General features: G+C 37.7%; 1 protein-coding gene across 5 annotated transcripts in view; it reads left to right on the top strand.

Annotated features, from left to right (window-relative positions):
* The window catches only part of ATXN7 (ataxin 7), a 133,249-nt gene that overhangs the window by 59,876 nt on the left and 46,338 nt on the right, over positions 1–27,035 (top strand). For 4 of the 5 annotated variants that reach the window (XM_039547265.1, XM_039547264.1, XM_039547263.1 and 1 more), the window contains one exon: positions 17,672–17,776. In XM_039547265.1, coding sequence (XP_039403199.1) covers positions 17,672–17,776 — 105 coding nt within the window. Of the gene's footprint in view, positions 1–17,669; positions 17,777–27,035 lie in introns of those variants that run through there. The other variant, XM_039547269.1, reaches the window with a different exon arrangement.

The raw sequence follows: 27,035 nt of genomic DNA, 5'->3' as shown, positions 1-27,035 counted from the left end.
CTGGAAAGCAGCTCTCAAATTAATGAATTTTATTTCACTTTTCCCAGAAAATCTTAAAATTGTCTCTCTCCTCCTTGCAACTGAGCTATTCTGAAATGCACTAAAGTAGTTTGTCTGGCCTCCGTGCAAGTAATATGCTTCAGTATGACCATGACCTTGTTAGGGCCTCTAGGTCAGGGGTTCTCAAACTGGGGGTCGGGACCCCTTGGGGTTCGCGAGGTTATTACATGGGGGATCTCAAGCTGTCAGCCTCCACCCCAAATCTTGCGTTGCCTCCGGCATTTATAATGGTGTTAAATATATTTAAAAGTGTTTTTAATTTATAAGGTGGTGGGGAGGGGGGGTTGCTCTCAGAGGCTTGCTATGTGAAAGGTGTCACCAGTACAAAAGTTTGAGAACCACTGCTCTAGGTGCTATCGGAACACAAGTAATAAAATATATTAACAGAATATATATAAATAATATAATTTTTGCTTTCAGTACGTTTCTTTTTAGCTGTTTTGTTTTTTGAAATACAGGATCTATGCTTCAGAGTGAAATATTTAAACTCAAATGCACTCCTTCATTAAGGTAGACTGAAGGCAGCCTCTTCTCGCTGGTACTGAATGAAAATATTTGGAAGGAGAGGCTTCAGTGAAATTCCAGTTAGAATGCTTTTATTTCATGAAGGTAGTTTGAAGAAGAATTTCAGAAAACCATTCTTCTAATGCCTGTTCTGTTTTGTTTATACAAGGCACATTCAACCAAAGCAATCATTTATAAGTCATTCCTATTAAGTGGCATCTACTGTATATAGTATTCAATATTTTGAGGAAAAAAATATAGGCTACATTGTGTGTGTGTGTGTGTGTGTGTGTGTGTGTGTGTCACTCGGAAGTCAATGCAGTCCATGTTAGTCCATCTGATTGCAGAGTTCGGCCCTAAGCATTTTGTTTTATTTGTAGCTAAATTGTTGGAGGGATGCATTTATTTCTAATTATGATATTGTCTAAAATATATCTAATAAATATAATTTTGATTTGAGTAAATATTGCTTTGTATGTAGGCTGGATAAAGGGCCCTCAGAATATATATTTGTTTATTCAACAGAATAGATTTAAATGGAAGAAATTTCTTTAAAATACAGTAGCTGGCTAGGTCCGTCAGCCGTCTGATTTGTCATGGTGACTCAGATAGGGCCTATGCTAGAACTCTCAAAGGAAGAGGAGGAACTCCAAAAGTACGTGGCCTGTTGTGGAGTGTTGTGGGAAAAATTTCTTCTGACTCCATGTGGTAATCAGCTTTTGTCATGAAGTGTGAATGTCAGTACTCCTTTGTTTATTTTTATATAACAGAAGAGTATCTGCAGTTGCTTCTTATGATTTGATTTTAGTGATCTTGAAAAGTTCTCTATTTATCCGTAGGATAGGAACAGCACAGAAAGAGAGTTCAGACTTCTCCACACTGCTCTGCCAACGTACCTCACCTATGACCTGCAGATCACCTCTAAAGTAGAAAGGGGATAGTTGTGTCCGTAATAATTTAATTCCTTGCCTTATTGCTGACACTGTCAGTTAAGGTGCCACAGGTGATTTTTGTGACACAGAGACATACGTATCCACTGGGAAATAGACCAACATCATTTTCAGGCTACTTTGAATATCCTTAGATTACAACAGGGAGACTTGATAGTGAGATACATAATTATGAGTTTTATTGATCGTTTAGAGAGATTTTTGAATCTAAACTAAAACAGTTCCTGCTTTCCTAAGAATAGTGTTGAAGGGATATGGACTGCAGGAAATGATTGTATCATCTTTTCCTTGCAGTAGTGTAGTGTGGCTGTACAGCAACACCGCTTTTGACAGAAGCATTTTGCAATGTGCACATTATTGCTATGGTCAGAAGCCAGGTTTTCTGGGACTCCTAAAGAATCTAACCTAAAATGCTCATTGCTGTTGCTGGAAACAAAGGCTTATGAGTAATTTCCAAATATGAAACATTGCATTGTGGGACAGAGTTCAGAAGACTGGCTGAACAAGTTCAACTGCGGTGATTTTGGCTTCTTGCCAGCATTGGAGAGAAACCATTATAGACTGCACTTGTCTTCAGGCAGATTTGAGCTAAGGACCTCAACCTAGATGCTGTAACCAATGCCAAAATGCACGCACACACACAATAGCTATGCCAGGCAAAGCATTCTATAGAGGTGGTTGTAAATTTAAGTTGTGTAATTCAAGCAATGACTTGCTGTAGTTATCTTTTGTCTAGTATAGAACAGAGCGTACATTGTTTGTTTTCAATAATATTGTGAGACAGTAAGTTCCACAAGTTCATACTGCAGAAATAAGTTTACTTTTCCATGTTACATTGTTCCTTTTTTAATTTAATTGAGTGTTGTCTCGTATTGTTGGACGCAGTCAGTCAGAGCATTGTGTTGTCCTTCGCAATGTGATTCGTGATCCTTATATACCTATATAATACCTCCTGTTGAACTTCCTTACAGATGAGGTCCTAATCCTGCAAGGTGTTGTGTTCAGGAAACTGGCACTCACCGTGGAGACCCCGTGAAATCTAGGGAGCTCTGCAGGACTCCACTTGCATGACTCACATCTCAGGATCAGGGGCTAGGTGTTCCTAATCCACTTTAATCTGCATATGGAAGCCTTTCTCTGTCTCCTCACTTTTGTTGCTCATTTCTATTCCTGCTGTGTCCTTTTAGATGCAAGATGTCTACAACTGAATGCCGTGTTCAATTTGAGGTCATTCCATATATTTCTATAACAGTATGGTATTTTGTTTCCTATCCCATTCTTAAAGTTGACAGATAGAAAGGGAGGAAAGTGCCTCTTTTCTACTTAATTATGTGTAAAGGTGGAATGTGTATTTTAAGTCTTTTTTTCTTGTTTCAAAATTTTAAAATATGTTTTTGTCTTCCCTGTTTTTATGGGAGGACTACAGAAGTGGAGGGGAAGCTTACTCAGCCCTCAGCTGTAGATGCAGGGAACATATTCCCCCGAGTGCTTGTCAAGAGTTTGTTAGTTGTTAATCATATCCAATAAAACCAAAGCTTTATGCAATCTGAATAAATTCCCTTTGTCCTCAGTTGACCAGATTTCAATATTTAGTCCTGTACTATTTCTCTAATCATCTATATAGTCCTGCACCAAAAACAGGGTAGTCAAAAGCCTGAGATTTCTAATTAAAAACAAGCAGGAAAAAAAACTTTAAAAAAAGCAAATCTTTTCAGACTTTCTTTCTACATCACAGTATAATCTAAGGTGGGTTTTTTTGTTTGTTTTTTGTTTTCATTTTTGAATGACATGTTATGTAAAAACATATCCCAATGTGGTTCTTCCTGAGACATTCCCACTCCCGTCTGTGGCATCTCTTCTGCATAAGCTGGTTCCATTATTTTAAGAACATTTAATGTATAATTTTAGGAGAGAAAGAGTTCAAAGTGCTAAAAAACTTGCTGTTGTAAAGTATATGGAAGCGGTGCTGAAATGGGAATGGAGAGGTGCTGACATAAGCAACCGATGATGTGAAAGAGCAAAAGCTAAATTTCTCCCTTTAAATTTGAAGTTGCAGCGCAACAGTTGACAGTTTCCGTAATGTGAAGATGCTGTAGGATGCAGTAAGTTGGTGTTATACCACAACTGATCAGCAGGGTATTAGGAAGATTGTCCTGAATTGCTGGGCACGTAGGTCAGCTTTGCTTCAGTTTGTACACATTTATCTAGGTTTTATATTTGGTATTGAATCACATAAAGTTTTATACCATGTGTTATTGAACACAGCTGACACTTTGTCCATAGGTAGAGTCCCTTCTCCATGGCGGGTTCTGATGATATTAGCTCAGTACTCGCTGGAATGCGCTATTAGTGGCGCATCAACAATCATGATTCCACAATTCAGGAAACAGTTTTTAAAAATCTGGTGAAATATTCACAGATCATACTTATTTGGCAAGTATGCTGCCTATAAGTTTGGAAATACTTAAAAAAAATATTTCAGTTCACCACTGAAGTATTGTACAGGCACTTGAGTTATGTCAAATTAAATATCATTCTCGTAAATATATAAAACAAAGCAAGTAAATTCCTAGTAGAAATGCAATAAGCGCCTTCTATAATTGGTTAAAATAATTAACTTAACTTTTTTGAATCATTCTAATTGAAAACTGGAAAGCATCTGTTAACCTTATAATCATGTTAGATTTAATTAAAACAAAATCCATTTTATTTATGAAGTTGATGTTCAAGTACACAGGGGATGGGAATGAAACAAAGGGACTGGCATTTTTCAGGTAATGAGATTACTTAATAATGCATTTGAATTCAGAATCAATTGAAAGATCATCAGTAATAACCTCTGTGATTTTTCTTGTTTGTAACTGCTGGTTTGCTGCCTCAGGTACTAGGTACGTGATGTAAAATGTCCAGTGGTGCTGTGTCACATTCCTGATGCATAATCTTTGAAGTGACACTTCAAAGAATGCTGACACATACTGCAGTCACACAGGAGTTACAGTCATGGTCAGCAGAGAAGAGATTAAAATAGTCAGGTTCAAAGCCTAACACAATGTGGTATATGATATAAATATTACGCACCTGGGAAACCAAAATCTGTGTTAATGGATGACATTTTTAGTACAAAATTGCAGTGATTTCTTAAATTAGTTCCATAAATATATCACCATTTGGTATGATTCTTAACTTTTCTTTTTTTATACAAACTATTTGATTTGGTAAAAAGCGCTATAACTATTATAGAGATAGAATAGTGACTACAGTATTTCTGAGGCTGTAATTATTTTTTTTATTTACATTCTCTAGAAAATAGATTTGTTAATTGCCATATTATTATAGTCTAGCTTTCTCTGTCACAAAAGTGATAGTCACGTTTACATCGTGTCTTCCTAGCTCTCAGCTGGGGGGAAAATTGATAAAGCTATAAGTGATTTGAAACACCACTGCTCTGTTGCTGAGTCATTATGTACTAGTAACTAAGATTTTACCAGCGCCTAATCAGATCTGTCTCCTTGAATGTAATGTCAGTGATTGAAGGAATTGACCATTCTTGCATACACTTCCATGATAATTTGCATGGGGGAGGGTTGTAAATATTGTTGTTGAAACATCAAAATCCTTAAAAAAATAAAATAAAAAAATCATGCCTGTGTCATGGACGAGAGAAAATTGTGAGCATGAAAACGTCTGTTCTGCATTTTTAGTGTGTCTAAGTAATTTTTGCTGCAATCTGCAATTTATTGTAATCTGTTTTAGGTTTTGGTTTTTTTTTTTAAATCCTTTTTTTTTTCTTATTACAAAAGCACAGCTGCAATAAAGAAAACCAGTGTGCTTCAGCAGTGTAAAAAGCCAACAACAAAAGGGTATCTAGTACAAAAACTACATTATTTAAATTTATAGTTATAACATTACTCATCTAATCAGAAAATTAATAACCGGTACTCATATTGACAAATGGTCTGTATAGCACACACTGTGTACATGGAGAGAGACATTTTAACAGTCTAGTGTTCAAAAATATTATCTGTGTATGATTGATTTCATGTTAGCATATAAACCATGATATTTCTATTTCCTGAATTCTGTTGAATTTAATTTTGTAATCTTTACGTTAAATTAATGTATAGCTTTTGAGTTTATTTGTACTGAGTATGTATTGAACATTTTTCTACCACAAAAATATATAGTAATATATAGTGACTTTTCAGAAATGACTTTATGATATTGTGAGATTGTCTTATCCAAAATAATGTAGGACATAGCATGGATTCTTTGACATGCACTATGATAAAAAAATTGTGTACGTATGTCACTATTATGTACATACAGCTCTTTTTATGTAATATAAACTGTTATACAAAAATGGCTAGGGAAATTTCAAATAGACCTCTACCCCAATAACGCGGTTGTGGGGAGCCAAAAATCCCTACCGTGTTATAGGTGAAACGCCGTTATATCGGGGTAGTGGTGGCAGGGCTGCAGCGGTAATTCAAAGAGCCCGGAGCTCCGGCTGCAGGGAGCCCCAGGTCCTTTAAATCGCCGGCGGAGCCCCACTGCCCCAGCCCCGGGGTAGCAGCAGCAGGGCTCCAGCAGTGATTTAAAGGGCCTGGGGCTCCCCGCAGCAGCCAGAGCCCTGGGCCCTTTAAATCGCCGACGAGCCCTGCTACCGCAGCCCCGGGATAGTAGCAGCAGGGCTCCGGCAGTGATTTAAAGAGCTCCGGGCTCCGGCCGCTGCAGGAAGCCCCGGACCCTTTAAAGTGCTGCCTGAACCCCGCTGCTGCAGCCCTGGGGTAGCAGTGGCAGGGCTCCAGCGGTAATTTAAAGGGCCCGGGGCTCCCTGCAGCGGCCGGAGCCCCAGACTCTTTAAAGCGCTGCCGGAGCCCCGCTGCTACCGCGCTATATGTAAACCTGTGTTATAGCGGATTGCGATATAGCAGGGTACCATTAATTCTGTGAATAGTAATTAAACACCAAATGGGGAATATGTTTTGCAACTGGCTGGCTTATCTTCATTAGTCATATAACGTAATATGTAATAGAATACCAACTGTGTGTGGTGGGGTTTTTGTTCTACTGAAAGGATTTAAATCTAATGGTACCTATGTTAAGGTCCAAAACAAGGCAGTAACTTGTAAGGTGGCTCATTAAAATGTAACAAATCTGAACAAAAATAGTACAGTAGTTAGTAATGGTTATTACTTAGCTTTAAATGTGTTTTGGGTTTTTTTAAAGTAATTATGTATAACAATTTGTGTTCAAAGAATTTTGCTGAATATTTAACGGTTATTGGCTGATATGATATATGCTTTATATATCGCTTGAGCCTGTAATTAGACCTCCCAGCTGCAGTGTAGATTGCAAGTGGATGCATGCATGACACACTTCTCATATTATGTCTCTGTTCTTGTCAGTACTCAGGATATTGAAATTTTTTAAGAATCCTAAATCTTGGAGATCAGGGTAATTGTAAATCTCAATATTCTGTATCCTCACAGGAACAGAAAAAAAGCTTCAGGAAAAAGTGTAATGTGCATTTGCTCATAATGTTGAAAGAAAACCAGTGGCTGTGGATTTATGTTTAGGATTAGAGTAATCCTAATTACTAGAGTAATTTTAACTTAAAATATGTTGCAAAGCTCCCTTTTTTCATTCTCATTTTTTAAGTTGGGCGGGGGGGAACAACAGGAATCTGATTTGGGGGGTGCAGGATGACTTAATCCTGGGAAAATGCATTGTAAGGTATGTTATTTCTATCCTGTCAACTTTCACCACAGTAAATTCTGTCTTAAATTGGGGGTGGGGGATTGACCTTTAGTGCAATGCATTGTTTCTCAGCTTTGCAATACTTGGTATTGTTGAAAGAATAGAATGTATACATGCAGGAGACTGGCTACAGACCTAAGATTGCTCTTAGAGGTTCTGCTTTGGAACACTGATATTGGTCAGTAACAATGCCATTCAGATGTTTATAGTGTTTTTGGATGTCATTTGACTGAGAGACTTAGAGTTTTGGGTATCCTTAGTATGTTTGTTTATTGATTTATTTGGGTTTAAATATAACAACTGAGTTCCAGGCATTCTTACTGTAACTAAAAATGCAATATAAAAATAATCACCAAACCAAAACACCAGCCTTTCCTTTCTCTGCCCCCATTCTCAGTCAGCAAACATACTACAAAACACCCCCGCCCCATATTTATGTTCCCCCAAAGAACTGTGTTACAGCCACCCCATTATAAATGCCTTCTCAAACAGATTAGCTTTACAGTGTGCTCAGAAGGTCAACAGATTTAGGCTATTTCAGACTATGTAGGTAGGGATGGGTTGTGAATTCCAAAGTCAAAGGGTCCTTGCAGAGAACCCTTTGCCAGCAACTCCTTCTCTTATATACCAAGTGAACTCCAGCTCAGGCATCTCTACTGATTGTTAACTGTGGCCTTATGGTGTGGGGAATGTCCATTTGTCTTGCCTTATTTTATGCCGAAATTAAAGTTCGTTATTATTTGGAACAGCACAAGTAGAAACATTAGGACCAGATTTTTAAAAAGTGTCTAAATTTGTGCATGCAAATTTGATGGTTAATTGTGCACCTGGTTTGCACATGAAACCATGTTTGCAGGAGCACATGCTGTATGCATGCACAAATGACAGCAGATGCACATTTAAAAGCCAGTGTGAAATGTCCCTGCCTGCTGTTTGTTTAAAGTTTTCCTGAAGTTAAATGGTTTCAAAAGGTGTCAAATGAGGATTGATGAATTCATCTTTTTCATCTCTCAAAAACCAAAGAGTTGTCATTGTTTTTAAACTAATACATTTTCCCTAATTCCCCTGTTACTAATTGCAAAAGCTACAGTATATTTATATTCACTGACAAACTATTGAAATCACTTGCAAAGCAAGAAAAGTCAAACTCCATCTTAACACGCCCTATTATTCTTACTTAATGCAGTCTAGAAATATTGTAATTTTTAATATAAGCACTAGATTAGCCGGATCTCTGTTGACCACTGTTGGATCCTTAACATATATAATGAAGTAGGTTACAGATGAGGTTTGTTTTCACTTTGTATTATCTTGCTTTTTTGAGAGCTAATCAGACTATTACTGACCATATATTTATCTCCTAATTTTATTTTGCTTTGACCAAAGCTTTGACACAATGTTTTTTTTTAAATCTTCTATATATTTGATGTACAAGCTAATTTTGAAATCATGTAGTATATACCTGAATAAACTGCTATTATCCATTTAGGTCAGAAATTCATATTTTAGAATAAACATGCTCACGCATACATACACAAAAAAGTTATAGATTTAAAGGGACAGTATGTAAAATCTTGCCTTTTTAAAAAAAATGAGCTGAAGTATAGCTCATAGGAATATTAAATGTGTTTGAAATGTGTATCCAAAACTTCCATTGGTTTCAAAACACCTTTTGGACCCTAAGATATTTATATACTATTAATAGGTTAAGTAAATTATCCTTGCATAATTGACAATATATTCCTGGGAAAAATGAAGATAAAGCTAAAATATATTTTTACCAGTAACATTTTTATTATGAATTAAGGGAAATAACTTATTAACACCTCTAATATTATCAAAGGTCAGACAGATATGCTTTGTGAATTAAAACTAAGCATCAGATTAGAAATATTCTTTACATTGTTGACTACCAAAGTACACAGTAGAACTGTGACATCAATTTGATTTTTCATTTTAATATGCTCATGAGTGCTGAACTGTTTGCTCTGTTTCTGAAAAATAGTATTGAAGCATATTGTTTTGACAGTAAAACTTCTAATAAATAAATAAATGTGTGGCCATTACAGAAAGTTGAATGTGTGTATAAAAGATAAGATTTTTGTGATGCCAACTTTGACAGCACGTGGACTCTAGTTTTCAGCTCAAAGATGTAGATGGCCTCTCTTAGGGTATGTCTACACTACCCGCCGGATCAGTGAGCAGCAATTGATCCCACGGGGATCAGTTTATCGCATCTATTCTAGATGTGATATATCAACCCCCAAGAGCTCTCCCATTGACTCCTGTACTCCAGCACCACAAGAGGCGCAAGCGGAGCTGAAGGGGGAGTGGCAGCAAGTTGACTCATCACGGTTAAGACACCACAGTAAGTCAATCTAAATACGTCGACTTCAGCTATGTTATTCACATATCTGAAGTTGCGTAACTTAGATCAATTCCTCCCCCAGTGTAGTCCAGGGCTTAGAAATAGGGAATACCTGTTTTTAGAACAAAGGAGGACTTTATTTAGGATGACTTGTTGCCATTATTATTTATTACTGTTGCCAGAACCTGTGATCGGGAAGTATCCTTGTACCACTGGCTCAACAAGCACAGAGCAAGTCTTGTCTGCACCATGAAAATTACGTGATGCAGACAACTGATATCAGCAACATATCCAGTTGAACTTAGAGGAACAGGTTTTTTTTAAACATGGTTCTCGTACAATTTTGCTTTGTTGATGATGCTGGCTATAAATCCTGTGGTAGAAACCAGTTTAAGTGGAACTGCATTTAAACAGATGCTTTCCATTTGAAATCTAGCACCTTGATGCCAAACTGAAAAGGCCAACCTCAAGTGTTCAAAAATCAGGAGTCCGACTCCCCATCCCAAGTCATGAGAGTTTAAAAATAAATGAGGGTTCATTTTATTTGCCCTCTGGTATTGAGCATTTAGGGTTCACACTTTTCTCCATGGCCATGAGCTCTACAAACATCCTTTTTATTTTAAACAGAATCTGAGATTTTGTGATCAGCTGATTCCAGCAGCATAAGCAAGGTACTGCAAGACTCATGCTAAAAATTGTACGAGTTAGTAACATGGATTTTAAACAAGGTGTTGAATAGTTTATGGTGTTACACCTGTGTTTGAATCTGTTACATTACAGTGAGTAGATATCTAAAGTTAACTCTACTTGATTAAAAACTGTCCGAACTGTAATATCAGGTTTATATTATACTTAAGGCATTTTGTTCCACCTTTTTGTATGAATCAGATGTTCTAGATAATTTAAACATTTTGCTATTCACATCAGCCTGTGGAATGCACATTTCCAGTTTATATTAAATAGCAACCAACACCAACATATTTGTAATAGTGCATTAGTCAGGCCTGGCCATTTTTATTTAGATTTACCAAGCTACTTTTTACCTGAAAATACATACAGGGTGAAAGGTGGAGCTCTGGAAAGGTTAGGTCTAGAAATGCAGTATTTTCATGGGAAATGCTTCTACTTAAATCTGTCTTCAGATTTGTATCCTTTAACCAAGTCTCTGCAATAGTAAGTAGTTTTTCCCCACCCTTGCTTTTGTCTGCCCTTTTGCTTTCTCTTTCTCTTCCTCTGTTTCACTTTTCACTTTCATCTCTGTTTTTAAACTGCAGCGAGCCCACTTCTGCAAAACAGAGGAGTTTTGTGCATTGGTCTCTGAAAGCAGTCAGATTTAGGGCTCATTTTGATCTCTTCCAGTAGATTATTCCACTATTTTGGACCCAGCATTGAAGCTACCTGAAAGTTTCACCCAGAGAAGTTTTGGGTGAGAAATTTGTTATAGTAGCCCAGCCTTGAGACGAATGTGTAGATCACAGTTGCAAGGCTCTCACGTGAGAGGAATGAGCTTGACTGTTAAGTATTTTAGAATGTCATCTTTAAGCTCAAAGGAACAGTACATAGGAACTGGCACTGTTGAAATACTATGAACTGCATTAGACTTTTAAATTAAGATTGGATGTGCATGGCATCAAATCAGATGAATATAAAAGTATAATATTATATATCATCAGTTACAAAATTTTGTAACTCCTAAATGAGGAAAAAGGGGGGAACCAACCATATGAATGATTCATGTCCCCTAGCTCACAGCAGATATTGGGTATTGAAATGTCTGTGTTAAAAATATTACCTAGGTTCTCTAGTATTTATAATATACTTGTTGCACAATACACACATGCTACAGTATGACTGTTTCTCTATTCCAAAGGTTAAATTCCTCTTCCGAACTAAAGGACAGTTTCTCTGAAAACTGCTTTTTGCTCAGCTTGAACAACTCCATAGTAATTATTCCAAAATAGGGGAAGAACATTATTCCTCCAACATACCAGTAGTAGGTGGGTGCTTAGCAGGGACTCGGGAAATTTGGGTTCAATTCCTCACCCTTCCACAGACTTCCTGTGCAATCTTGAGCAAGTCACTTAATTTCTCTGGGCCTTAGTTCCCCATTTGTAAAAAGGTGATAATACTTCCTTTCTCCCACTCTGTCTGGCTTGTCCAATCAGACTGTGAGATGTTCAGGGTAGGGACTGCCTCTTGCCATATGGTTGTACAGTGCCTAGCACAATGGGGTCCCGATCTTGTTTGTGACTTCTAGGCAATATTGTAATACAAATAATAATTAATGCTACACATTTTAAGAATAATTTTGATAGTAGCATCATTACAATGCTTTTTTCCACCCATCCTTCACCTTGGATAGCTCTCATTAGTCCTATTCTTCAATTTTTCCATCCATACACAATTAATAAAATACCTTTTGTTGACCCTAATAGAAATGAAGGTGAAGTGCTAGACAGTGTGGCGAAACACTTGGATTTGTGACACTAACATTCCAAACGGCTCTTAAAAGCTAAATTAGATACTCTATTATCTAAGTAGTTGTGTGGTAATGATTTGAGGTGGAAGTGCAGTTCAGCTGATTTGTGTGAGCCGGCAAGACTTGTGTGTGTACCTCCCCTTGAAGTCGGTTGGAGTTTAGTGTGTACAGTGAATGCCTTTTGTTAGGTTCAGCTGGTTTTACTTTGTACCAAAATTGTTCCCTCTGAATTTATCTTTATCACTCCAATACATTTCTTTGGAACTGTTTCCCTAGAATTTTCAGAATTAGAATTGTAAGTGTTTGAGCTACAGAATATTTCAACACTTTTTTAAAAAAAATTCTGGGTGTAAGGTTGATCTAAATGTATAGATTGTTGTATAGTTTTTAATACATAATTTTGTGTTTAGCATGCTGTGGTAAAAGAGAATCTGCCAGGGCCTAATTCTCAGAGCACCAGCTGTATTAATTTCATGTAGCACAGTCCTTCTGCTCTACACTCCTGCTCTGCTCTTGTGAGCAACGAGAGCATTGAAATGCACTCAAACTCTGCTCTTTGAGGGCTAGAAATTCTGCTCGGAGTGGGTATATTTCAGTCCCCCCCCTTTTTTTTTCCAAAAGAGTGAACAGATGGAATAGACGGAAGGTGCAGCAAGCATGTGTGTGTTTGTGTGAGATCAAAAGTAAGTACAAACACCATGTTTGTTGTTATCTGGTCATCTTGCAGAGAAGTGAGCATTCTGTCAATGGTATCCCATGTTGGGGAAGCTAATATGTTAAGAATATGAAGGACAATTGAAATACAGCATATTTTTCTTCTTTGACTGGGTTACTGGTCTAGTGGATGGGAAGAAGCAGTAAACGTGACATATATTGATTTTAATAAGGCTTTTGACACAATCCCACATTATCTTCACATAAGCAAACTAGGGAAATGCAATCTAGATGAAATTATTGTAAAGTGGATGCACAAATGGTTGAAAGACAGTACTCAAAGAGCCATTATACTCTCCCAGTTTCACTGCGAACCATTTATATCTAGTGGAGCCCCACAGGGGCCAGTCCTGGGATTGCTTATCATGAGTAACTTGGATAATGAAGTAAAGAACATGCTCTTAAAATTTGCAGACTACAGCAGCTGCTGGAAAAGGATCTGGGGGTTGTAGTGGATCACAAATTGAATATGAGTCAACAATGTGATGCACTTGCAAAAAAGGCTGATACCATTCTGGGCTGTGCTGTAAGACACAGGAGGCAATTGTCCCACTCTACTCTGCACTGGTGAGGCCTCAGCTGGCGTGCTGCATCTAGTTCCGGGCGCCACGCTTCAGGAAATGTGGGCAAATTAGAGAGAGTCCAGAGAAGAGCAACAAAAATGATCAAAGGTTTAGAAAACCTGATCTCTGAGGAAAGATTAAAACAAGTGGGCATGTTTAGTCTTGAGAAAAGAAGACTGACCAGGGACCTGATAACAGTCTGCACATATGTTATGGGTTGTTATAAAGAGGATGGGTGTTGATTTTTCTCCATGTCCATTGAAGGTAGGACAAGAAGTAACAGTCTTGATCTGCAGCAATGGAGATTTAGCATAGCTATTAGGAAGAGCTCTCTCTAACTGTAAAGGTAGTTAGGTTCTGAAATAGGCTTCCGAGGAAGGTTATGGAATCCCCATTATTGGAGATTTTTAAGAATAGGTTAGACTATCCCTGACAGGTGTTTGTCTAGGTTTATTTGGTCCCGTCTCAGTGCAGGGGTCTGGACTTGACTTCTTGAGACCCACTTTCAGTACTACATTTCTATGAGTCTATAAATGTTACTCAGACTGAATATTGGGTCTCTATTAGTGTTAATACACAGTGAGCACATTGGACCTGTGCTGAAATCCCTTAGATGCCGGTTTAAGACCTTGGTCCTAATCTTCAAAGCAGTTCATGGATCAGTGGCCCCAGCTACATTAAAGACTGAAAAGTAGTTGATGACCCACTGAGACAATTGTGCTCCTCTGGGACAGTGCTGTCACAAATGTCAGGATAAAGTTCAGAAGAGCTGGGGACAAAGCATTTTTGGCTGAGGGGATCCAGCTATGGAAGATGCTTCCAGAGTTGATGAAGTGACTCCAGAGTCTATCTTTAGGAAATGCTGCGGAGCCTTCTTCAAAAAAGTCTTGATGCCATAGCAAGAATAACATTCACAATACTGGTCTACCTAGATATCATCCTCCACCCACGCCACCCCACAAAAGGCGCTTCCAAAAAAACCCAAGCATTTAAAAAAAAATAAATAAACCAACATACTCTTAGAACAGTTTTGCCCCCAAAACAGAGAAGACCCAGAGATTCCATTAACTTCACTAGGAACCTTGCTGTTGGAAGACACTGTGGTATTATGGTGATGGGCAGCAGTATAAAACCCTAAGACAGATGATTGTGTAGTAGACCAGGAGTCTAATGTGCACATTTCGGAAAATCTGTCCTTTGATTTTGTGCTCTCCTGTTTATAAAACTAACTAATTCCAAATGTTTCTTCTGTGTATATATTTCTTCCATATGTTCTGCATGGGAATAATCTGAAAAAGGTATGCCCATGTTATGCAAAAATTGCCCTGTAATTTGAAATTTATATGGGAATACATTTTTGTCTATGTGAAAATTTCTGATGAATCTTGAGACATTCAGATAATAATTCACCTGTAGTTTCAAAGTACACCTCGATATTTCCTACATATTTGTAAAAGGGTACTTTAAATATAATGATGGTGTCTCAAAATAATGCCAAGAAGTCCTTTCTATCTTGCCAGATAAGTTGCAATAGACAATATTTCCCCCATATTGCCAACAATTTTTTAGCATTCTGTGTTAGATGATGTAAAGCCTACATTGTAATCGAACCTCACTTTGTTCCCTCCCGTATGTTACTTAGGCACTGTGGAGCACAGCTGTAAGTCTGCTCTCCAAAGACCCCATCACAAGCCCTGGAGTGGGGCATGCTAGGGGTAGGAAGCAGTGGGGTGGGGGGGGAAGCCATATCACACATTACTGCGAGCTGCCCATCTTACACCAGGAATCTGTTTATCTCCAAGAACAATGAGTCCTGGTAGCACCTTAGAGACTAACAAATTGATTTGAGCATAAGCTTTCGAGGGCTAGAACCCACTTCATCAGATGCATGGAGTGAAAAATACGGTAAGGTAAGGGTGTGTGTGTGTGTAGTAAGCAGTATATATATATACAGCACATGAAAAGATGGGTGTTGCCTTACCAAGTGGGGGGTCAGTGCTAATAGTATTCACCCCTTCTTGTCAACAGTTGAGAATAGCCCACTTCCACCTTAACTGAATTGGCCTCATTAGCACTGACCCCCCACTTGGTAAACCAACTCCCATCTTTTTATGTGCTGTATATACATACTGCTTACTGTATTTTTCACTCCATGCATCTGATGAAACGGGTTATGCCCAAATAAATCTGTTAGTCTCTAAGGTGCCACAAGGACTCCTCATTGTTTTTGCTGAGACAGACTAACACGGCTCCCCCTCTGAAACTTAGCTCCAAGAGACGCCCAGAAGCAGAAGGGCACAAAGGTGGCTTAAAACCATGTTATCCCCAATCCCTTCCACCTGGGCTGAGAGTTCAGTGCTGTCTCTCTGAGATGCATCACAGAATTTCACCGTATGGCTTTTTTTGGTTATTTTCATGAAGAAATGTAATATTTATAAGGGAAGGCAGATATTGGAAAATAGCTGTTTATTAATCTAGTCTGTCCCCTGGTTTATTATGTGTGGTATATTTGCTTGTGCTTTGCCCAGTTTACATTAATTTAAAATGTCATCTGATGTTTTACCAAATATTTCTCTAATGACATCTCCTCCTAAATTGTTTATGAAAGCTAGACTTGGTATTTGCACAAATTATAAAATGCTTGCCCCGATCATGTATCAGATTACAAGTGTATTATTAATAGTACATATCTTTTACTGTAATTTCAATTTCTGTTTAAGCACCTATGGTTTAGAAAGGCACTTAAAATATAAACATATGAGAGAAAATTAAATAAAACATGAATATAGATGTGATGTATTGCAGTCATACTCAATCCATATTTGATTTATCCACATCTGTGTATCAAGGGATTTCAGTGGCAGCCATTGCATGGGGAGTTTGTTTTATAACATTTTAATCTAAAATTCAGATACATGTTTTAAGAAGTTAAAGGGTGTGGTTTATTTATTTATTTATTAAAGAAAATATGTCTGCATTTAAAAGTATTGTATCTTATTACAGATGTAGGCCCTAATTCTGGCAGCTGATCTGTGTAGAGCCCTATTGAGTTTAAGTTTCTGAAAGAGTTCAGGGATCTGCCCATGTAGATCATCTTGCAGGATCGTGGCCATAGTCATTCCTACAGAAAAGGGTTACATGGTATAAAATCAGTTTTAAATTCTTGCATAATTCAAATTTATTGAATGACCAGAATGTATTAGTCCTGTAGAATATATGAAATATGTGAATATCCATGACATGTTAATGTTTAAAATATGTAACACTATTGTCAATGTTAAATTAATAAGTATGTTGCATTTAATTATATTTTAATATTTGCATATAAATGTACACATTTATTAGTGTTGTTTAAGGTAAGAAAACAACATTTAACAATTTAAATGATGTATAATCTTTTTTTGAAAATGTTACTGATTGCTTTATGCCACATACCTTTAAGAGACTGCATTTATCTACTTAGTTATATGTTTGGTTTTTTGAACAACTGAATAATTGGGTAATACTTGACAGGTTTCATTTTTAAATGTAATACTTTTATAGATTTGCAGTAAGTAGAGTTTATATTCACTGCATTCAGAAATTATTGGTAAGTGTTTAAACATTAAGCAATACTCTTAAGGAACTGGTTTTCATAAACATATTGCAGAAACTAATTTTACTTGAAAAGACTGAAAGTATGTGTGTTTATCATTGAAATACACATACACACTGACATACTCTTATCTCTTTCTCCCTCTTATGCCTGTTACACAGATCTCTGGTACCAGATGGCTGGAATATAATGCACTGTTAAACAAATAAGACCATTAGACACATTATACTGCCTGGTAAATGACTGTGCATTTAAAATAATTACAAAATTTTAAGTAGAAAACAACCTTCATTTTAGAGTTTGTTTAAAGAAAGTGGGGTAGAACTTAAACTACTCTCTGAATAGCTTACGTTACTGTGTCATCAAAATATAATGATTTTCTATTGTCCTTTTGAAGATGGCATGAAATAATCACTCCTACATCAGATTGCTGGTAGAGCTCTACAAGATACAATCAGTTTGATTTTATACTTAGCTTTGAAGGAAAATATGTGGTGTTTGTAATATTTCAACACTAACCTAACTATTGTACTATATGTTCTTTTTTCTCACTTTCCGAATGTATTGAAATGTGCTATAAATGATAGTTCAGTGATAGCATCATATGGTTCTCTAATACAGTTGTTTTTCAGTAATTGTAAGCAGCTGAGAGATATGCCCTTTGTCTTTTTGTTTTAGATATGCCAATATTTGGTCTTTGCCCGGCACATGATGATTTCTATTTGGTGATGTGTAACCACTGTAATCAGGTCGTAAAACCACAGGCATTTCAATCACATTATGGTAAGTGCTTAACCATTTTTAATAATTAAGGGTGAGGTTAAATCAGGATTAAGCCTGGCAATTTTTGATTATCCCTCTTTGTGATCTTTAAAGCTGATGGTGCACACAGTATTATAATGGAAATGCAGTATAAGAAGGTAACCTGTGTTCATTGCAAAATGTTTTAACTATTTTTAAAATAATGTTCATGAATGCAAGAGGATGGTCCTTGTTGAGATTAGTGAAGTATTTGAATGTTCCCCCCTTTAAGTACTACATCAGCGTTGTCCCATTTTGAAATGGTGTGTGTGTATGTATGTTTCTTAATAGCTGAAGACTGTTTTTAAATGTCATACAATTGCAGTTGAGCTAAAAACTAAAATTGCAGATTTTGCTATAGACCAAACATGGTGCACTTGAAAGTAGTAAACTTATTTATTTTAAAAAGTATCAATTGTTATTTGTTTTAATGGTCAGATGAAGTTTTTTGTGTATAAACTATGCTAGAAGTGTGTGGGTAACATCAGCCAACACAGTATTTGTACAGCACTAAGAAAGTCTAAAGTGCTATACAGTTCAAGTATTCTGTAGTTTCATATAAAATAGTCAATGGGTGAGGGGTGGATAGTTTTTCAGACCCTTTCCTCTGCCCCTCTCCAGAGTGGTAAACAATTTTAAAGGGATGGAGGATTTTGATTGGGACCCTTTGGTATTCATTTTTGGATATGCAGCGCTGAAGAAATTTAGTGGACTTTTTCTAAACGTGCTAATACAAAAGATGGTGAGAAACCCAGTATATCTTCACCTCCACTTCCTTCTTCCCAAACACACAGGATGTCTATGTGTGTGCGCATATGCTACTCTTGACGGAATTCTGCACCAAAAAATTCAATATTCTGCGAACAAGGTTTTAAAATTCTGCAAAAATCTGCATATTTTATTTGTCAAAATAACACCATATAATCACACCATTTTCAATTATTTGCTGAAAAGTATTTTGAAATAAATTACCAAAATAATTGAAAATGGTGTGATTATATTGTTGTTGTGTTTCTGTGTTGTTTTGACAATTAAATTATGCAGAACTTTGCAGAATTTTAATTTTTTGGTGAAAATTCCCTTGAGTTCCAGGCTTCTGTGTGGCAACAATCTGGGTGCAGGCAGCTTGGTGTGGTGTCTGGGTGCAGGGGGGAATCTGGATGCACAGGAACTTGGTGTGGGGGTTCTGGGTGCAGGGGGGCCCCTGATGCAGAGGCGGCTCTACGCGGGGGAGGGAGAATCTCTGTACAAGGAGCTGTTCCCCCTGTCCACCCAAACCCAGTGCATCTTGACCTGGAAAGCCTCCCCCCCACACGCCCCCGGGGCACAGTTTCCTGCAGCCAGGGGAAGTTTCTGGGGCTTGGTCTGACCCAGCTCCGTCTGCTCCATGCTCCAGCTGGGACTAACGTCCCTGCATGGCCAGAGCATCTCCCCACCCCAGTGATTTACCTCTCCCCCAGCTGCTTGAACAGACACCTCTGAGCTGCAGGGAAGGGGTGAGTGGGTACTGGTGCAGCTTCTCTTTGCTTCCCCGCAGAAGCCGTTTTCTGCAAGGAAATAAAGGGAATCTGCGGAAGGGCAGGGGTTTCTGTTGCGCTGCAGTTACACAGAATTCCCCCAGGAGTAATATGCAAGCCCATGCGCGCACATCCCTAAAACCCTTTCTGCACTGAAGAATAGAATCATAGAACTGGAAGGGACCTCTTAGGTCCCCTAGTCTAGCCCCCTGCACTCAGGGCAGGACTAAGTATTATCTAGACCATCCCTGACAGGGGTTTGGAGACTTTCAAGAGCAGGTTAGACAATGTTAGGGATTCCACAACCTCCCTAGACAGTTTATTCCAGTGCTTACCCACCCTGACAGGAAATTTTTTCTAATGTCCAACCTAAACCACCCTTGCTGCAATTTAAGCCCATTGCTACTTGTCCTATCCTCAGAGGTTAAGAATAATTTTTCTCCCTCCTCCTTGTAACAACCTTTTATGTACTTGAAAACTATTATCATGTCCCCCCTCAGTCTTCTCTTCTTCAGACTAAACAAATGCATTTTTTTCCAATCTTTCCTCATAGGTCATGTTTTCTAAACCTTTAATCGTTTTTGTTGCTCTTCTCTGGACTTTCTCCTATTTGTCCACATCTTTCCTGAAATGTGGTGCCCAGAACTGGACACAGTACTCCAGCTGAGGCCTAATCAGCATGGAGTAGAGTGAAGAATTATTACTTGTGCCTTGCTTACATCCCAGAAGGATGTTTGCTTTTTTTGCAACAGTGTTACACTGTTTAGGGTGTAATCCACTATGACCCCAGATCACTTTCCTAGGCAGTCATTTCCCATTTTGTATGTGAACAGCTGATTGTTCCATCCTAAGTAGAATACTTAGCATTTGTCCTTGTACTTTCATGTGCCTACAGTGTGGGGGTTACAGCTGCATACCTGTGGGGCTGTAGCTATGCCGCTGTGGCCCCCATAATATAGACAAGCTGTTGGCGATCTCTGTCCGGTTCCTCACAGAAAGGTTTCTACATTATAGAATCCATTGTCATAGTTGTTAGCATGACAGCTGTGTTGGCATGCTCAGCACACAGTTCAAGAGTTGTGTGGGCCTAGAAACTGAATTGCTGTCTCATCCCTAAAGAGTGAATATGTTAGTTGGGTGGTGTGTGGAAGCTTGCATTGCCACTAGCAGCGTAGAACTTGTTTTGTGACTAAAAAGTTGATTTGTATCCAAGCGTGTTAATTCAGAATCTTGCTTTACATTCACTTTAAAAAAGAGAGGGTTTGCTGTGAAGTAGAATTGTGAAAAACACATTTGGGTTTTTTTGGTTTTTTTTTTCATTTTAAAAGTGAATTTTTTTTTGGTTTTATCTTTTATTATTATTATTATTATTATTATTATTATTGTCTCTTGTGTATGTATATACTGTATGCAGAATAACATGTATCAAAAAGATTTCCGATACAAGAAATATTAGCCTCTAATTTAAATCTGTAAATTAGAACTAGATACTTTAACATAAATTAAAAAGGCAGTGATGAGGCCGTCAAGGTTATTGTTAATGTCTGTCAGGACTGTTACGAACAATAAGAAAGTTATAAAATTATCTACTTACGCGGTGTAGTTGTATCCATGTCAGTCCCAGGATATTAGAGAGACAAGGTGGGAAAGGAAATATCTTTTATTGGACCAATTTCTGGTGAGAGAGACGACAGAAGTTAGTCCAAAAAAAGATACTAACTACTTCGCCCACCTTGTCTCTCTAATACCACTGTCTAGAAATGTAGAAAGGAAATGGGTGGAGTCAGTTATTGAGGAAAATGAGGTTGGGTGGAGATGTAAACTATTCAAAGAGTTTGGTTTGCTAAGTAATTTCAGAAAGGTGAGCAGGACATACGATGGTGTGGTTCTGTAGGAAACTGGCTAGCTAATCTTGTAGCTGTTTTCAGTTTATTTGGAGGTTTTCTTGTTTTAACCATAATAAATGTGAAAGCTGCTCATCAGTATGACGAGACAGGTGATTAATGATTACCAAACAGCAGTGTACTTATCTGACTCAACATGCCTAAAGTGAAGAAATGACAGAAATAATGGAAACAAAAAAATGTATAAGGTAAAATGTAAACATTGTCAAATTATATTAAGTAACAATATAGAAGAGTTGAGCTCATGTTTAAAAGTGAAGAAAATAGTTTTCTTTGGATTTTTCAAGATCAAATTTTCTACTGAATGAAATCTGTAATTTGTGGTTTTATTTCAGGATTTTTTTTTAAAAAGGTGAGTCTCACCAGGTTTGGGAAAAATCACAAGTGCAGTGAAGTAATGCTTTTTATAAATTTTTCCAGTGCTTTTGTTGTTGTTTTTCGGAATATTACTAGAGAGAGAGAGAGAGTTTCTTAAAATACTATACAGCGTTTGGTGCTGTGTGTTGCTTATACTTGATGTTCTTTGAAGCTTGTCCTGGTGGGCTTTTTAGTTTCCACAGTAGAATATACTCTTTCAAAATGTCACTTTTGTCAGAAAAAGGGTAAACAAACTACTCCCAGAACTTAATGAGCTGATTTCCTCCCAAAGCATGTTTGTGGTAAACTACAAGACAAGGTAGTCTGAGAGAGTTTTTTAGTTCATATGTTAAAATTTTCTAGACCACATGCAATTAGATAAATTGAAATATAATTTTTACTCAAAATATACCACATTAAATATTTTAGCAAACTAGAAATCTATTTAAAATTTGGGCTGTTCTTTGTTATGCGAAAGGATATTCATCATAAAACTAAATTTAAATTTTACTTTTCTTGAGGCAATAAAACAAATATATAAAATATTTAATTGTAATTTGTCAGTTATGACTGGTGTTTGTTATAGAATAAATATAATCATTAAAACTGAATTGCAAATGCAATTTCATATTTGGCATGCATAATACCTTGTTGTTGTTGGGGAAAGAAAAAAGTTGCTTTAATAGAGTGAAGAAATGCATTTGTTTCTATCAGTGATAATTAGTTTAAGTCCCGGGTGGGGGAAAAATGCCATTGGCCACACAGAAAACGTTGTACAATTTCTTTATGTATACTAGAGTAGACTGCTTATACTGTGTGTCTTCTTCTACACTTTCAATATATGATGGTGAAGATATGTCAAACGCACATTGCTTTACATTCAGAAGAGAATTTGGGATTCCTCATTCTTTGTGTTTGAATAAATTCCATTGACATAGACATGACTTTACTTTTCCTTCAGCAGCAGTCATTGCAGAATCTTACTCTATTTAACGTGGTGTATAAACATCTCCTCTCTGTGGCTCTCTAATGGCATCCTGGGCTTTGTCTTGGGTTCCTTCCTCTTCTTTCCTCACAGTCCATCCCTAGCGGATCTTTTTATAAGCTCTCATGGTTTCAGATGACAACTCTAAACTGATGGAAACTGATGAGTAGGATTGAAAGTCTGTTCCAGTGGCTGCATTTTTTTTCTTTGGGGTTTTTTTCCCCCTGAAAAATTTAATGTTCATGGTTCCACATACTTCAGCACATGGCTGCTCTTTGTGGTATGTGAAACCCATTGCCGTGGTTCCCTTAGTTTTTAGTGGAGATCCCAGAGCAGTGCATAGTTGTGGGGGGGACACCTGGGCTGTTGGTGGTGGTTCAAGAGCTTTCACCAGCTTTTCCCATCCCGGACTGGTTGCCAGTCAGGTGTCTGCAATGAGCCCTGTTCCTGCTAAGTAGCTAGTCTGGCTTCTGGCCCCATGGAAGGGAACTGCTTCTCACACCCCTGAGCTGCCATGTTCTTGTGGATTTAAACATGGATTTGCAAAGCAAAGGCTTCCTGTATTCTAATCTTTGCTAGTGACTACCTTTGTGCTTTTGGCCAAGTCACTTAACGTCTCTGAGCCTCAGTTTCTACACCTATAATGGAGGATAATAATGGCTACCTACCTTATAAAAACAACAAGGAGAACTTGTGGCACCTTAGAGACTAACACATTTATTTGGGCATAAGCTTTCGTGGGCTAGAACCCACTTCATCAAATGCATGAAGTGCAAAATACAGGAGCAGGTATAACTATTTTTCACTGCATGCATCTGATGAAGTGGGTTCTAGCCCAAGAAAGCTTATGTCCAGATAAATTTGTTAGTCTTTAAGGTGCCACGAGGACTCCTCGTTGTTTTTGCTGATACAGACCAACACGTCTACCACTCTGAAACCTGCTACCTTATAAAGTATCATAAGAGCTGTGAATGAGACCTGTAATGGCGTTGTCTGTTTGGTTATTGAATGGTTGTAAAATGCTATAAAAGGGTTAAATATTGGAAAGAGAAAATGATACCGTATACTGTTCCTGAGTCTTTAGACTGGCATGTCTGGTGCCTCTACTCATTCTCATAGCTCTGGCATGCAGTGACAAATGAGATTAATGACTCTGTTCAGCTTCACTTCTGCTGTTATGTGCGCAACAGTAAAACTGTTCAGAATGTCAGTTTCACCTTGCTACTCTTTTGGAAAACTCTGTAGGGAAGACCAAAAAAAAAAAAGAGACTGTGGAAGGGATAAACTAGTAAAGACCACTTTATCCTCTCTTTGCAGCTCTAGATTTGGAGGTAGAATAGCAAAGCACACACCCAACCTTGCCACAGCCAGGAGGAAGAGAAGAGACAGAAAATACCTGCTCCTTTCAGTCTGCAGAGAGAAGGGGAGCTTCATGTTGTCAGATACCTGTTAGCTAGAGGCTGATATGAAAGATAGAGCCCAAGAACAGCACCAGCGCTCTTCCCAGCAGCTGAAAGCTGTAGATTGGGCTTCTCATCAGGAGTTGCCATCACCTGATTGTCTCACTACACAGGCTCTTTAGCTTACCTCCCCCTCCTCCACTCACACTTATTCAGGTGTTGTGTCTGTCTTTGACTAGCAGGTTTTAGTCCTCTGTCTTCTGCCTGGTAGGGGTCTGGTAAATTTTTCTTTTTCTTTTTCTTAACCCAGGTTAGAAATGATATACCCAACTTGATTTTAATCAAGATAAATGACCCCATTAACTTTTCTTGGATTTGACAGAGATAATTGTAATCAGTGTTGCTATACTTGACCCTTGTAATATGTTGTAGAAAGTTGATGTGTTCTGATATCACATGTAACTTAGTATCTCAGAACCTTCAGCGTAACATATACATTTGGTTGCTTTTTCCACATTATAGACTGAACATAAATCTAAGCCTTATTTGGTTACTATAAACTAGAACTGACAGCTGACCAAACTGAAAATTTGACATCAATATTTAAGTCATATATACATATTTTTTTGTTAACTTTTAGGTGTTGTTTTTTTTTAAGGGAGAAAGATAGACTGTTTAAAAAATACACAAAGTCAAAGATGGAGTGTGTTTACAAGTCAGTATTTAATGCAGATGGGAAAGGAATGTTTTGAACCTGGCTCCCAAACCATTGTACCTGGGCTTTTTTGTAGAAGATTGCATTAGCTCTTACGTCTTTTGAACGGATGGGTCTTCATTATATTTAGCAATCTATTTGGCAGTTGACTAATTTTTCTCAGTAATGAAGTGCCTGCAGGTCATCTAGGACTCTCTTAACTAATGTAAAAATACTTTATACAAATAATAGAAATTCCAACTGATATCAGTAATCCTAAACCCCTCCTCCTGTAATGTTTTACTAGTCAAAATAAAACTTTCTAGACCCTTTGGTTTTTTACACATGGGCTAGCAATCTGCCAAGCATATTGTCAAATAGGTACAGGTGGTATTAGACAGATACTCAGTCCAAGTTAATCTCTCTGATTTAGCAAATTATCATTGGCAACTTTAGCAGGTTCCATTTAGACATGCAGGCAGTTCTCATACAGTAGTTTCCAGCAGCTGGATTTTAGTTTCTAGGTCCAGTAACGACTAGTTTAATTTCTTTTTGGCAGAGCTTTGTGAAATTCTATACCTTTTGCAAGAATCATTTTGGCATATTCTCAGAAAGGCTCAAAGTTTAGTATGGGATTTATTTCAGAGAAATCTTTCAAGTGATTACTTAGTTATTTTTAAATAGAACATCATTAAATAAAAAAGTACTAACACCTGGAAAGAAGCTCACTGGAAATAAACCAGAGTTATAGGCAGGACTTGAAATGTATACCCATAACCTATTAGCAAGTACTATGCCTCCTACCCAGGATGAAAAATAACAAAGGTCCACATCCCCTGCAGTTTTACAGAATAAAGTAGTTGTGTACCGTGTTTATTTAAATGTCACAATCAGTTCATATTTAGAAGTGTTTCTTTACACATGTAAGAGCTATAAACTTTGTTAAATGAAAGCTTAGTTTTTGAAGAAGTTGGTGGAAGTTTCCTGGTAAAACTGCTTCCCTGTTGTGGGCACATGGCTTTTTCAAGCCTTGAATGTAGGTATAAAGCAATCGTTCGTAGCAGTATCTGATAAAATACAGTGGTGCTGAATTCCAGACTTAAAAACCAAGGAAAGTCATTGTACAGTTTACTGCTTAATCTGTAAATTCATATTACTGTATGTGCTAAAATACTTAAAATGTAAAATTACCATGGTATGCTTTCTTCTCTCTTTGCCTTAGATTGGTTAGTACAAATTGAATTTCATGCTACCCTGCCAGAACAGATAGCACGCAATGCAGAAATCACCTAATGATTGAAACACAGTGGAGAGAGAATATCTTCTCTTCTATCTGAGAGAACTTGAAGGAGAAATATTTTCAAATGAAGGAACTGTGTAAAGATATAGAGTCTTCCCGTGACAATCCCAGTCCTGCACAGTGAGCCTTCTGCTTAAATCCCACGGTTTGGGACTATATGGGGATGGTTTCAGGGTTGATGTCTAAAAGGGGAAAGTGAGGAGGAAGAAGCAACAGTTAGTACAGTATTGGGGGGGAAGAAGCAGGAGTCATCTTCATCTTCCTGTGGAGAAGCAAATCTTAGGCATGAGGGAGGAATAATTTAACTAAATGCAGCATATTGTTAAACAGACCTGAGGAAGTCTCTGGAACAAAAGGCTAGCAATTTTAATAAATTAAATCATGGCTATTAAGTGCACATAACTAAAGTCCCACTTGAAAGTTTTAAGGTGTAATTTGGGATTGTGGGATAAGCCCTTTAGTTTGTTCTAAAATGATCAGCACTGAAATAGTTAATAATAATATTGACTTTTAAATCATCGTATTATGTTTCATTATTTAGATCTCATTAAGATACATGGTTAAGGTCACAGCACTCTTAGAGTTATTGTTTCAGCCTGTCTGCAGACTCAGGAAAAGCAACACTGCATCGATTTACATGCTGTGTATGTTTGGAAGGGTTTCCTCACCACTGTAAGGGCTTTTTCTAGTTCCTAACTGCTTCTTCAGTCTGGGTCCCAGCCAGAGGAGGTGGCATACACCGAGAGGGTAGGCCAGAGGCGTGGAGGAATTGGCATGGAGCCCAGAGCAGCACTGTACACACAAGTTTGAAGCTGCAACCTGTTTGGGGGAGGAATGCAAGGAAGGTGGGTGGAGCCTTATTCCAGAGAAGAAAAAGAAACAGGGTTCCTATTGGCATGGAGAGGAGAAAGGGGATGGTAGCCCATAGTTTAAAACCTCTAAGACAAGGACTCACTATTAAAAGGACACTGTCAAAAGGTTTCATTCTGAAATGTGACCAACTATAATATAGTTATATGTTTATAAGGCCTTCCTGGCTTGTTTCTTTTGGGAAGTATGTGTTCTCATGAGTGTAGACTATTCC

This window comes from Mauremys reevesii, linkage group 7 (assembly GCF_016161935.1).
Source record: "Mauremys reevesii isolate NIE-2019 linkage group 7, ASM1616193v1, whole genome shotgun sequence".
Lineage (NCBI taxonomy): Eukaryota > Metazoa > Chordata > Testudines > Geoemydidae > Mauremys > Mauremys reevesii.
This window is presented reverse-complemented; position numbering and strand designations above follow the sequence as displayed.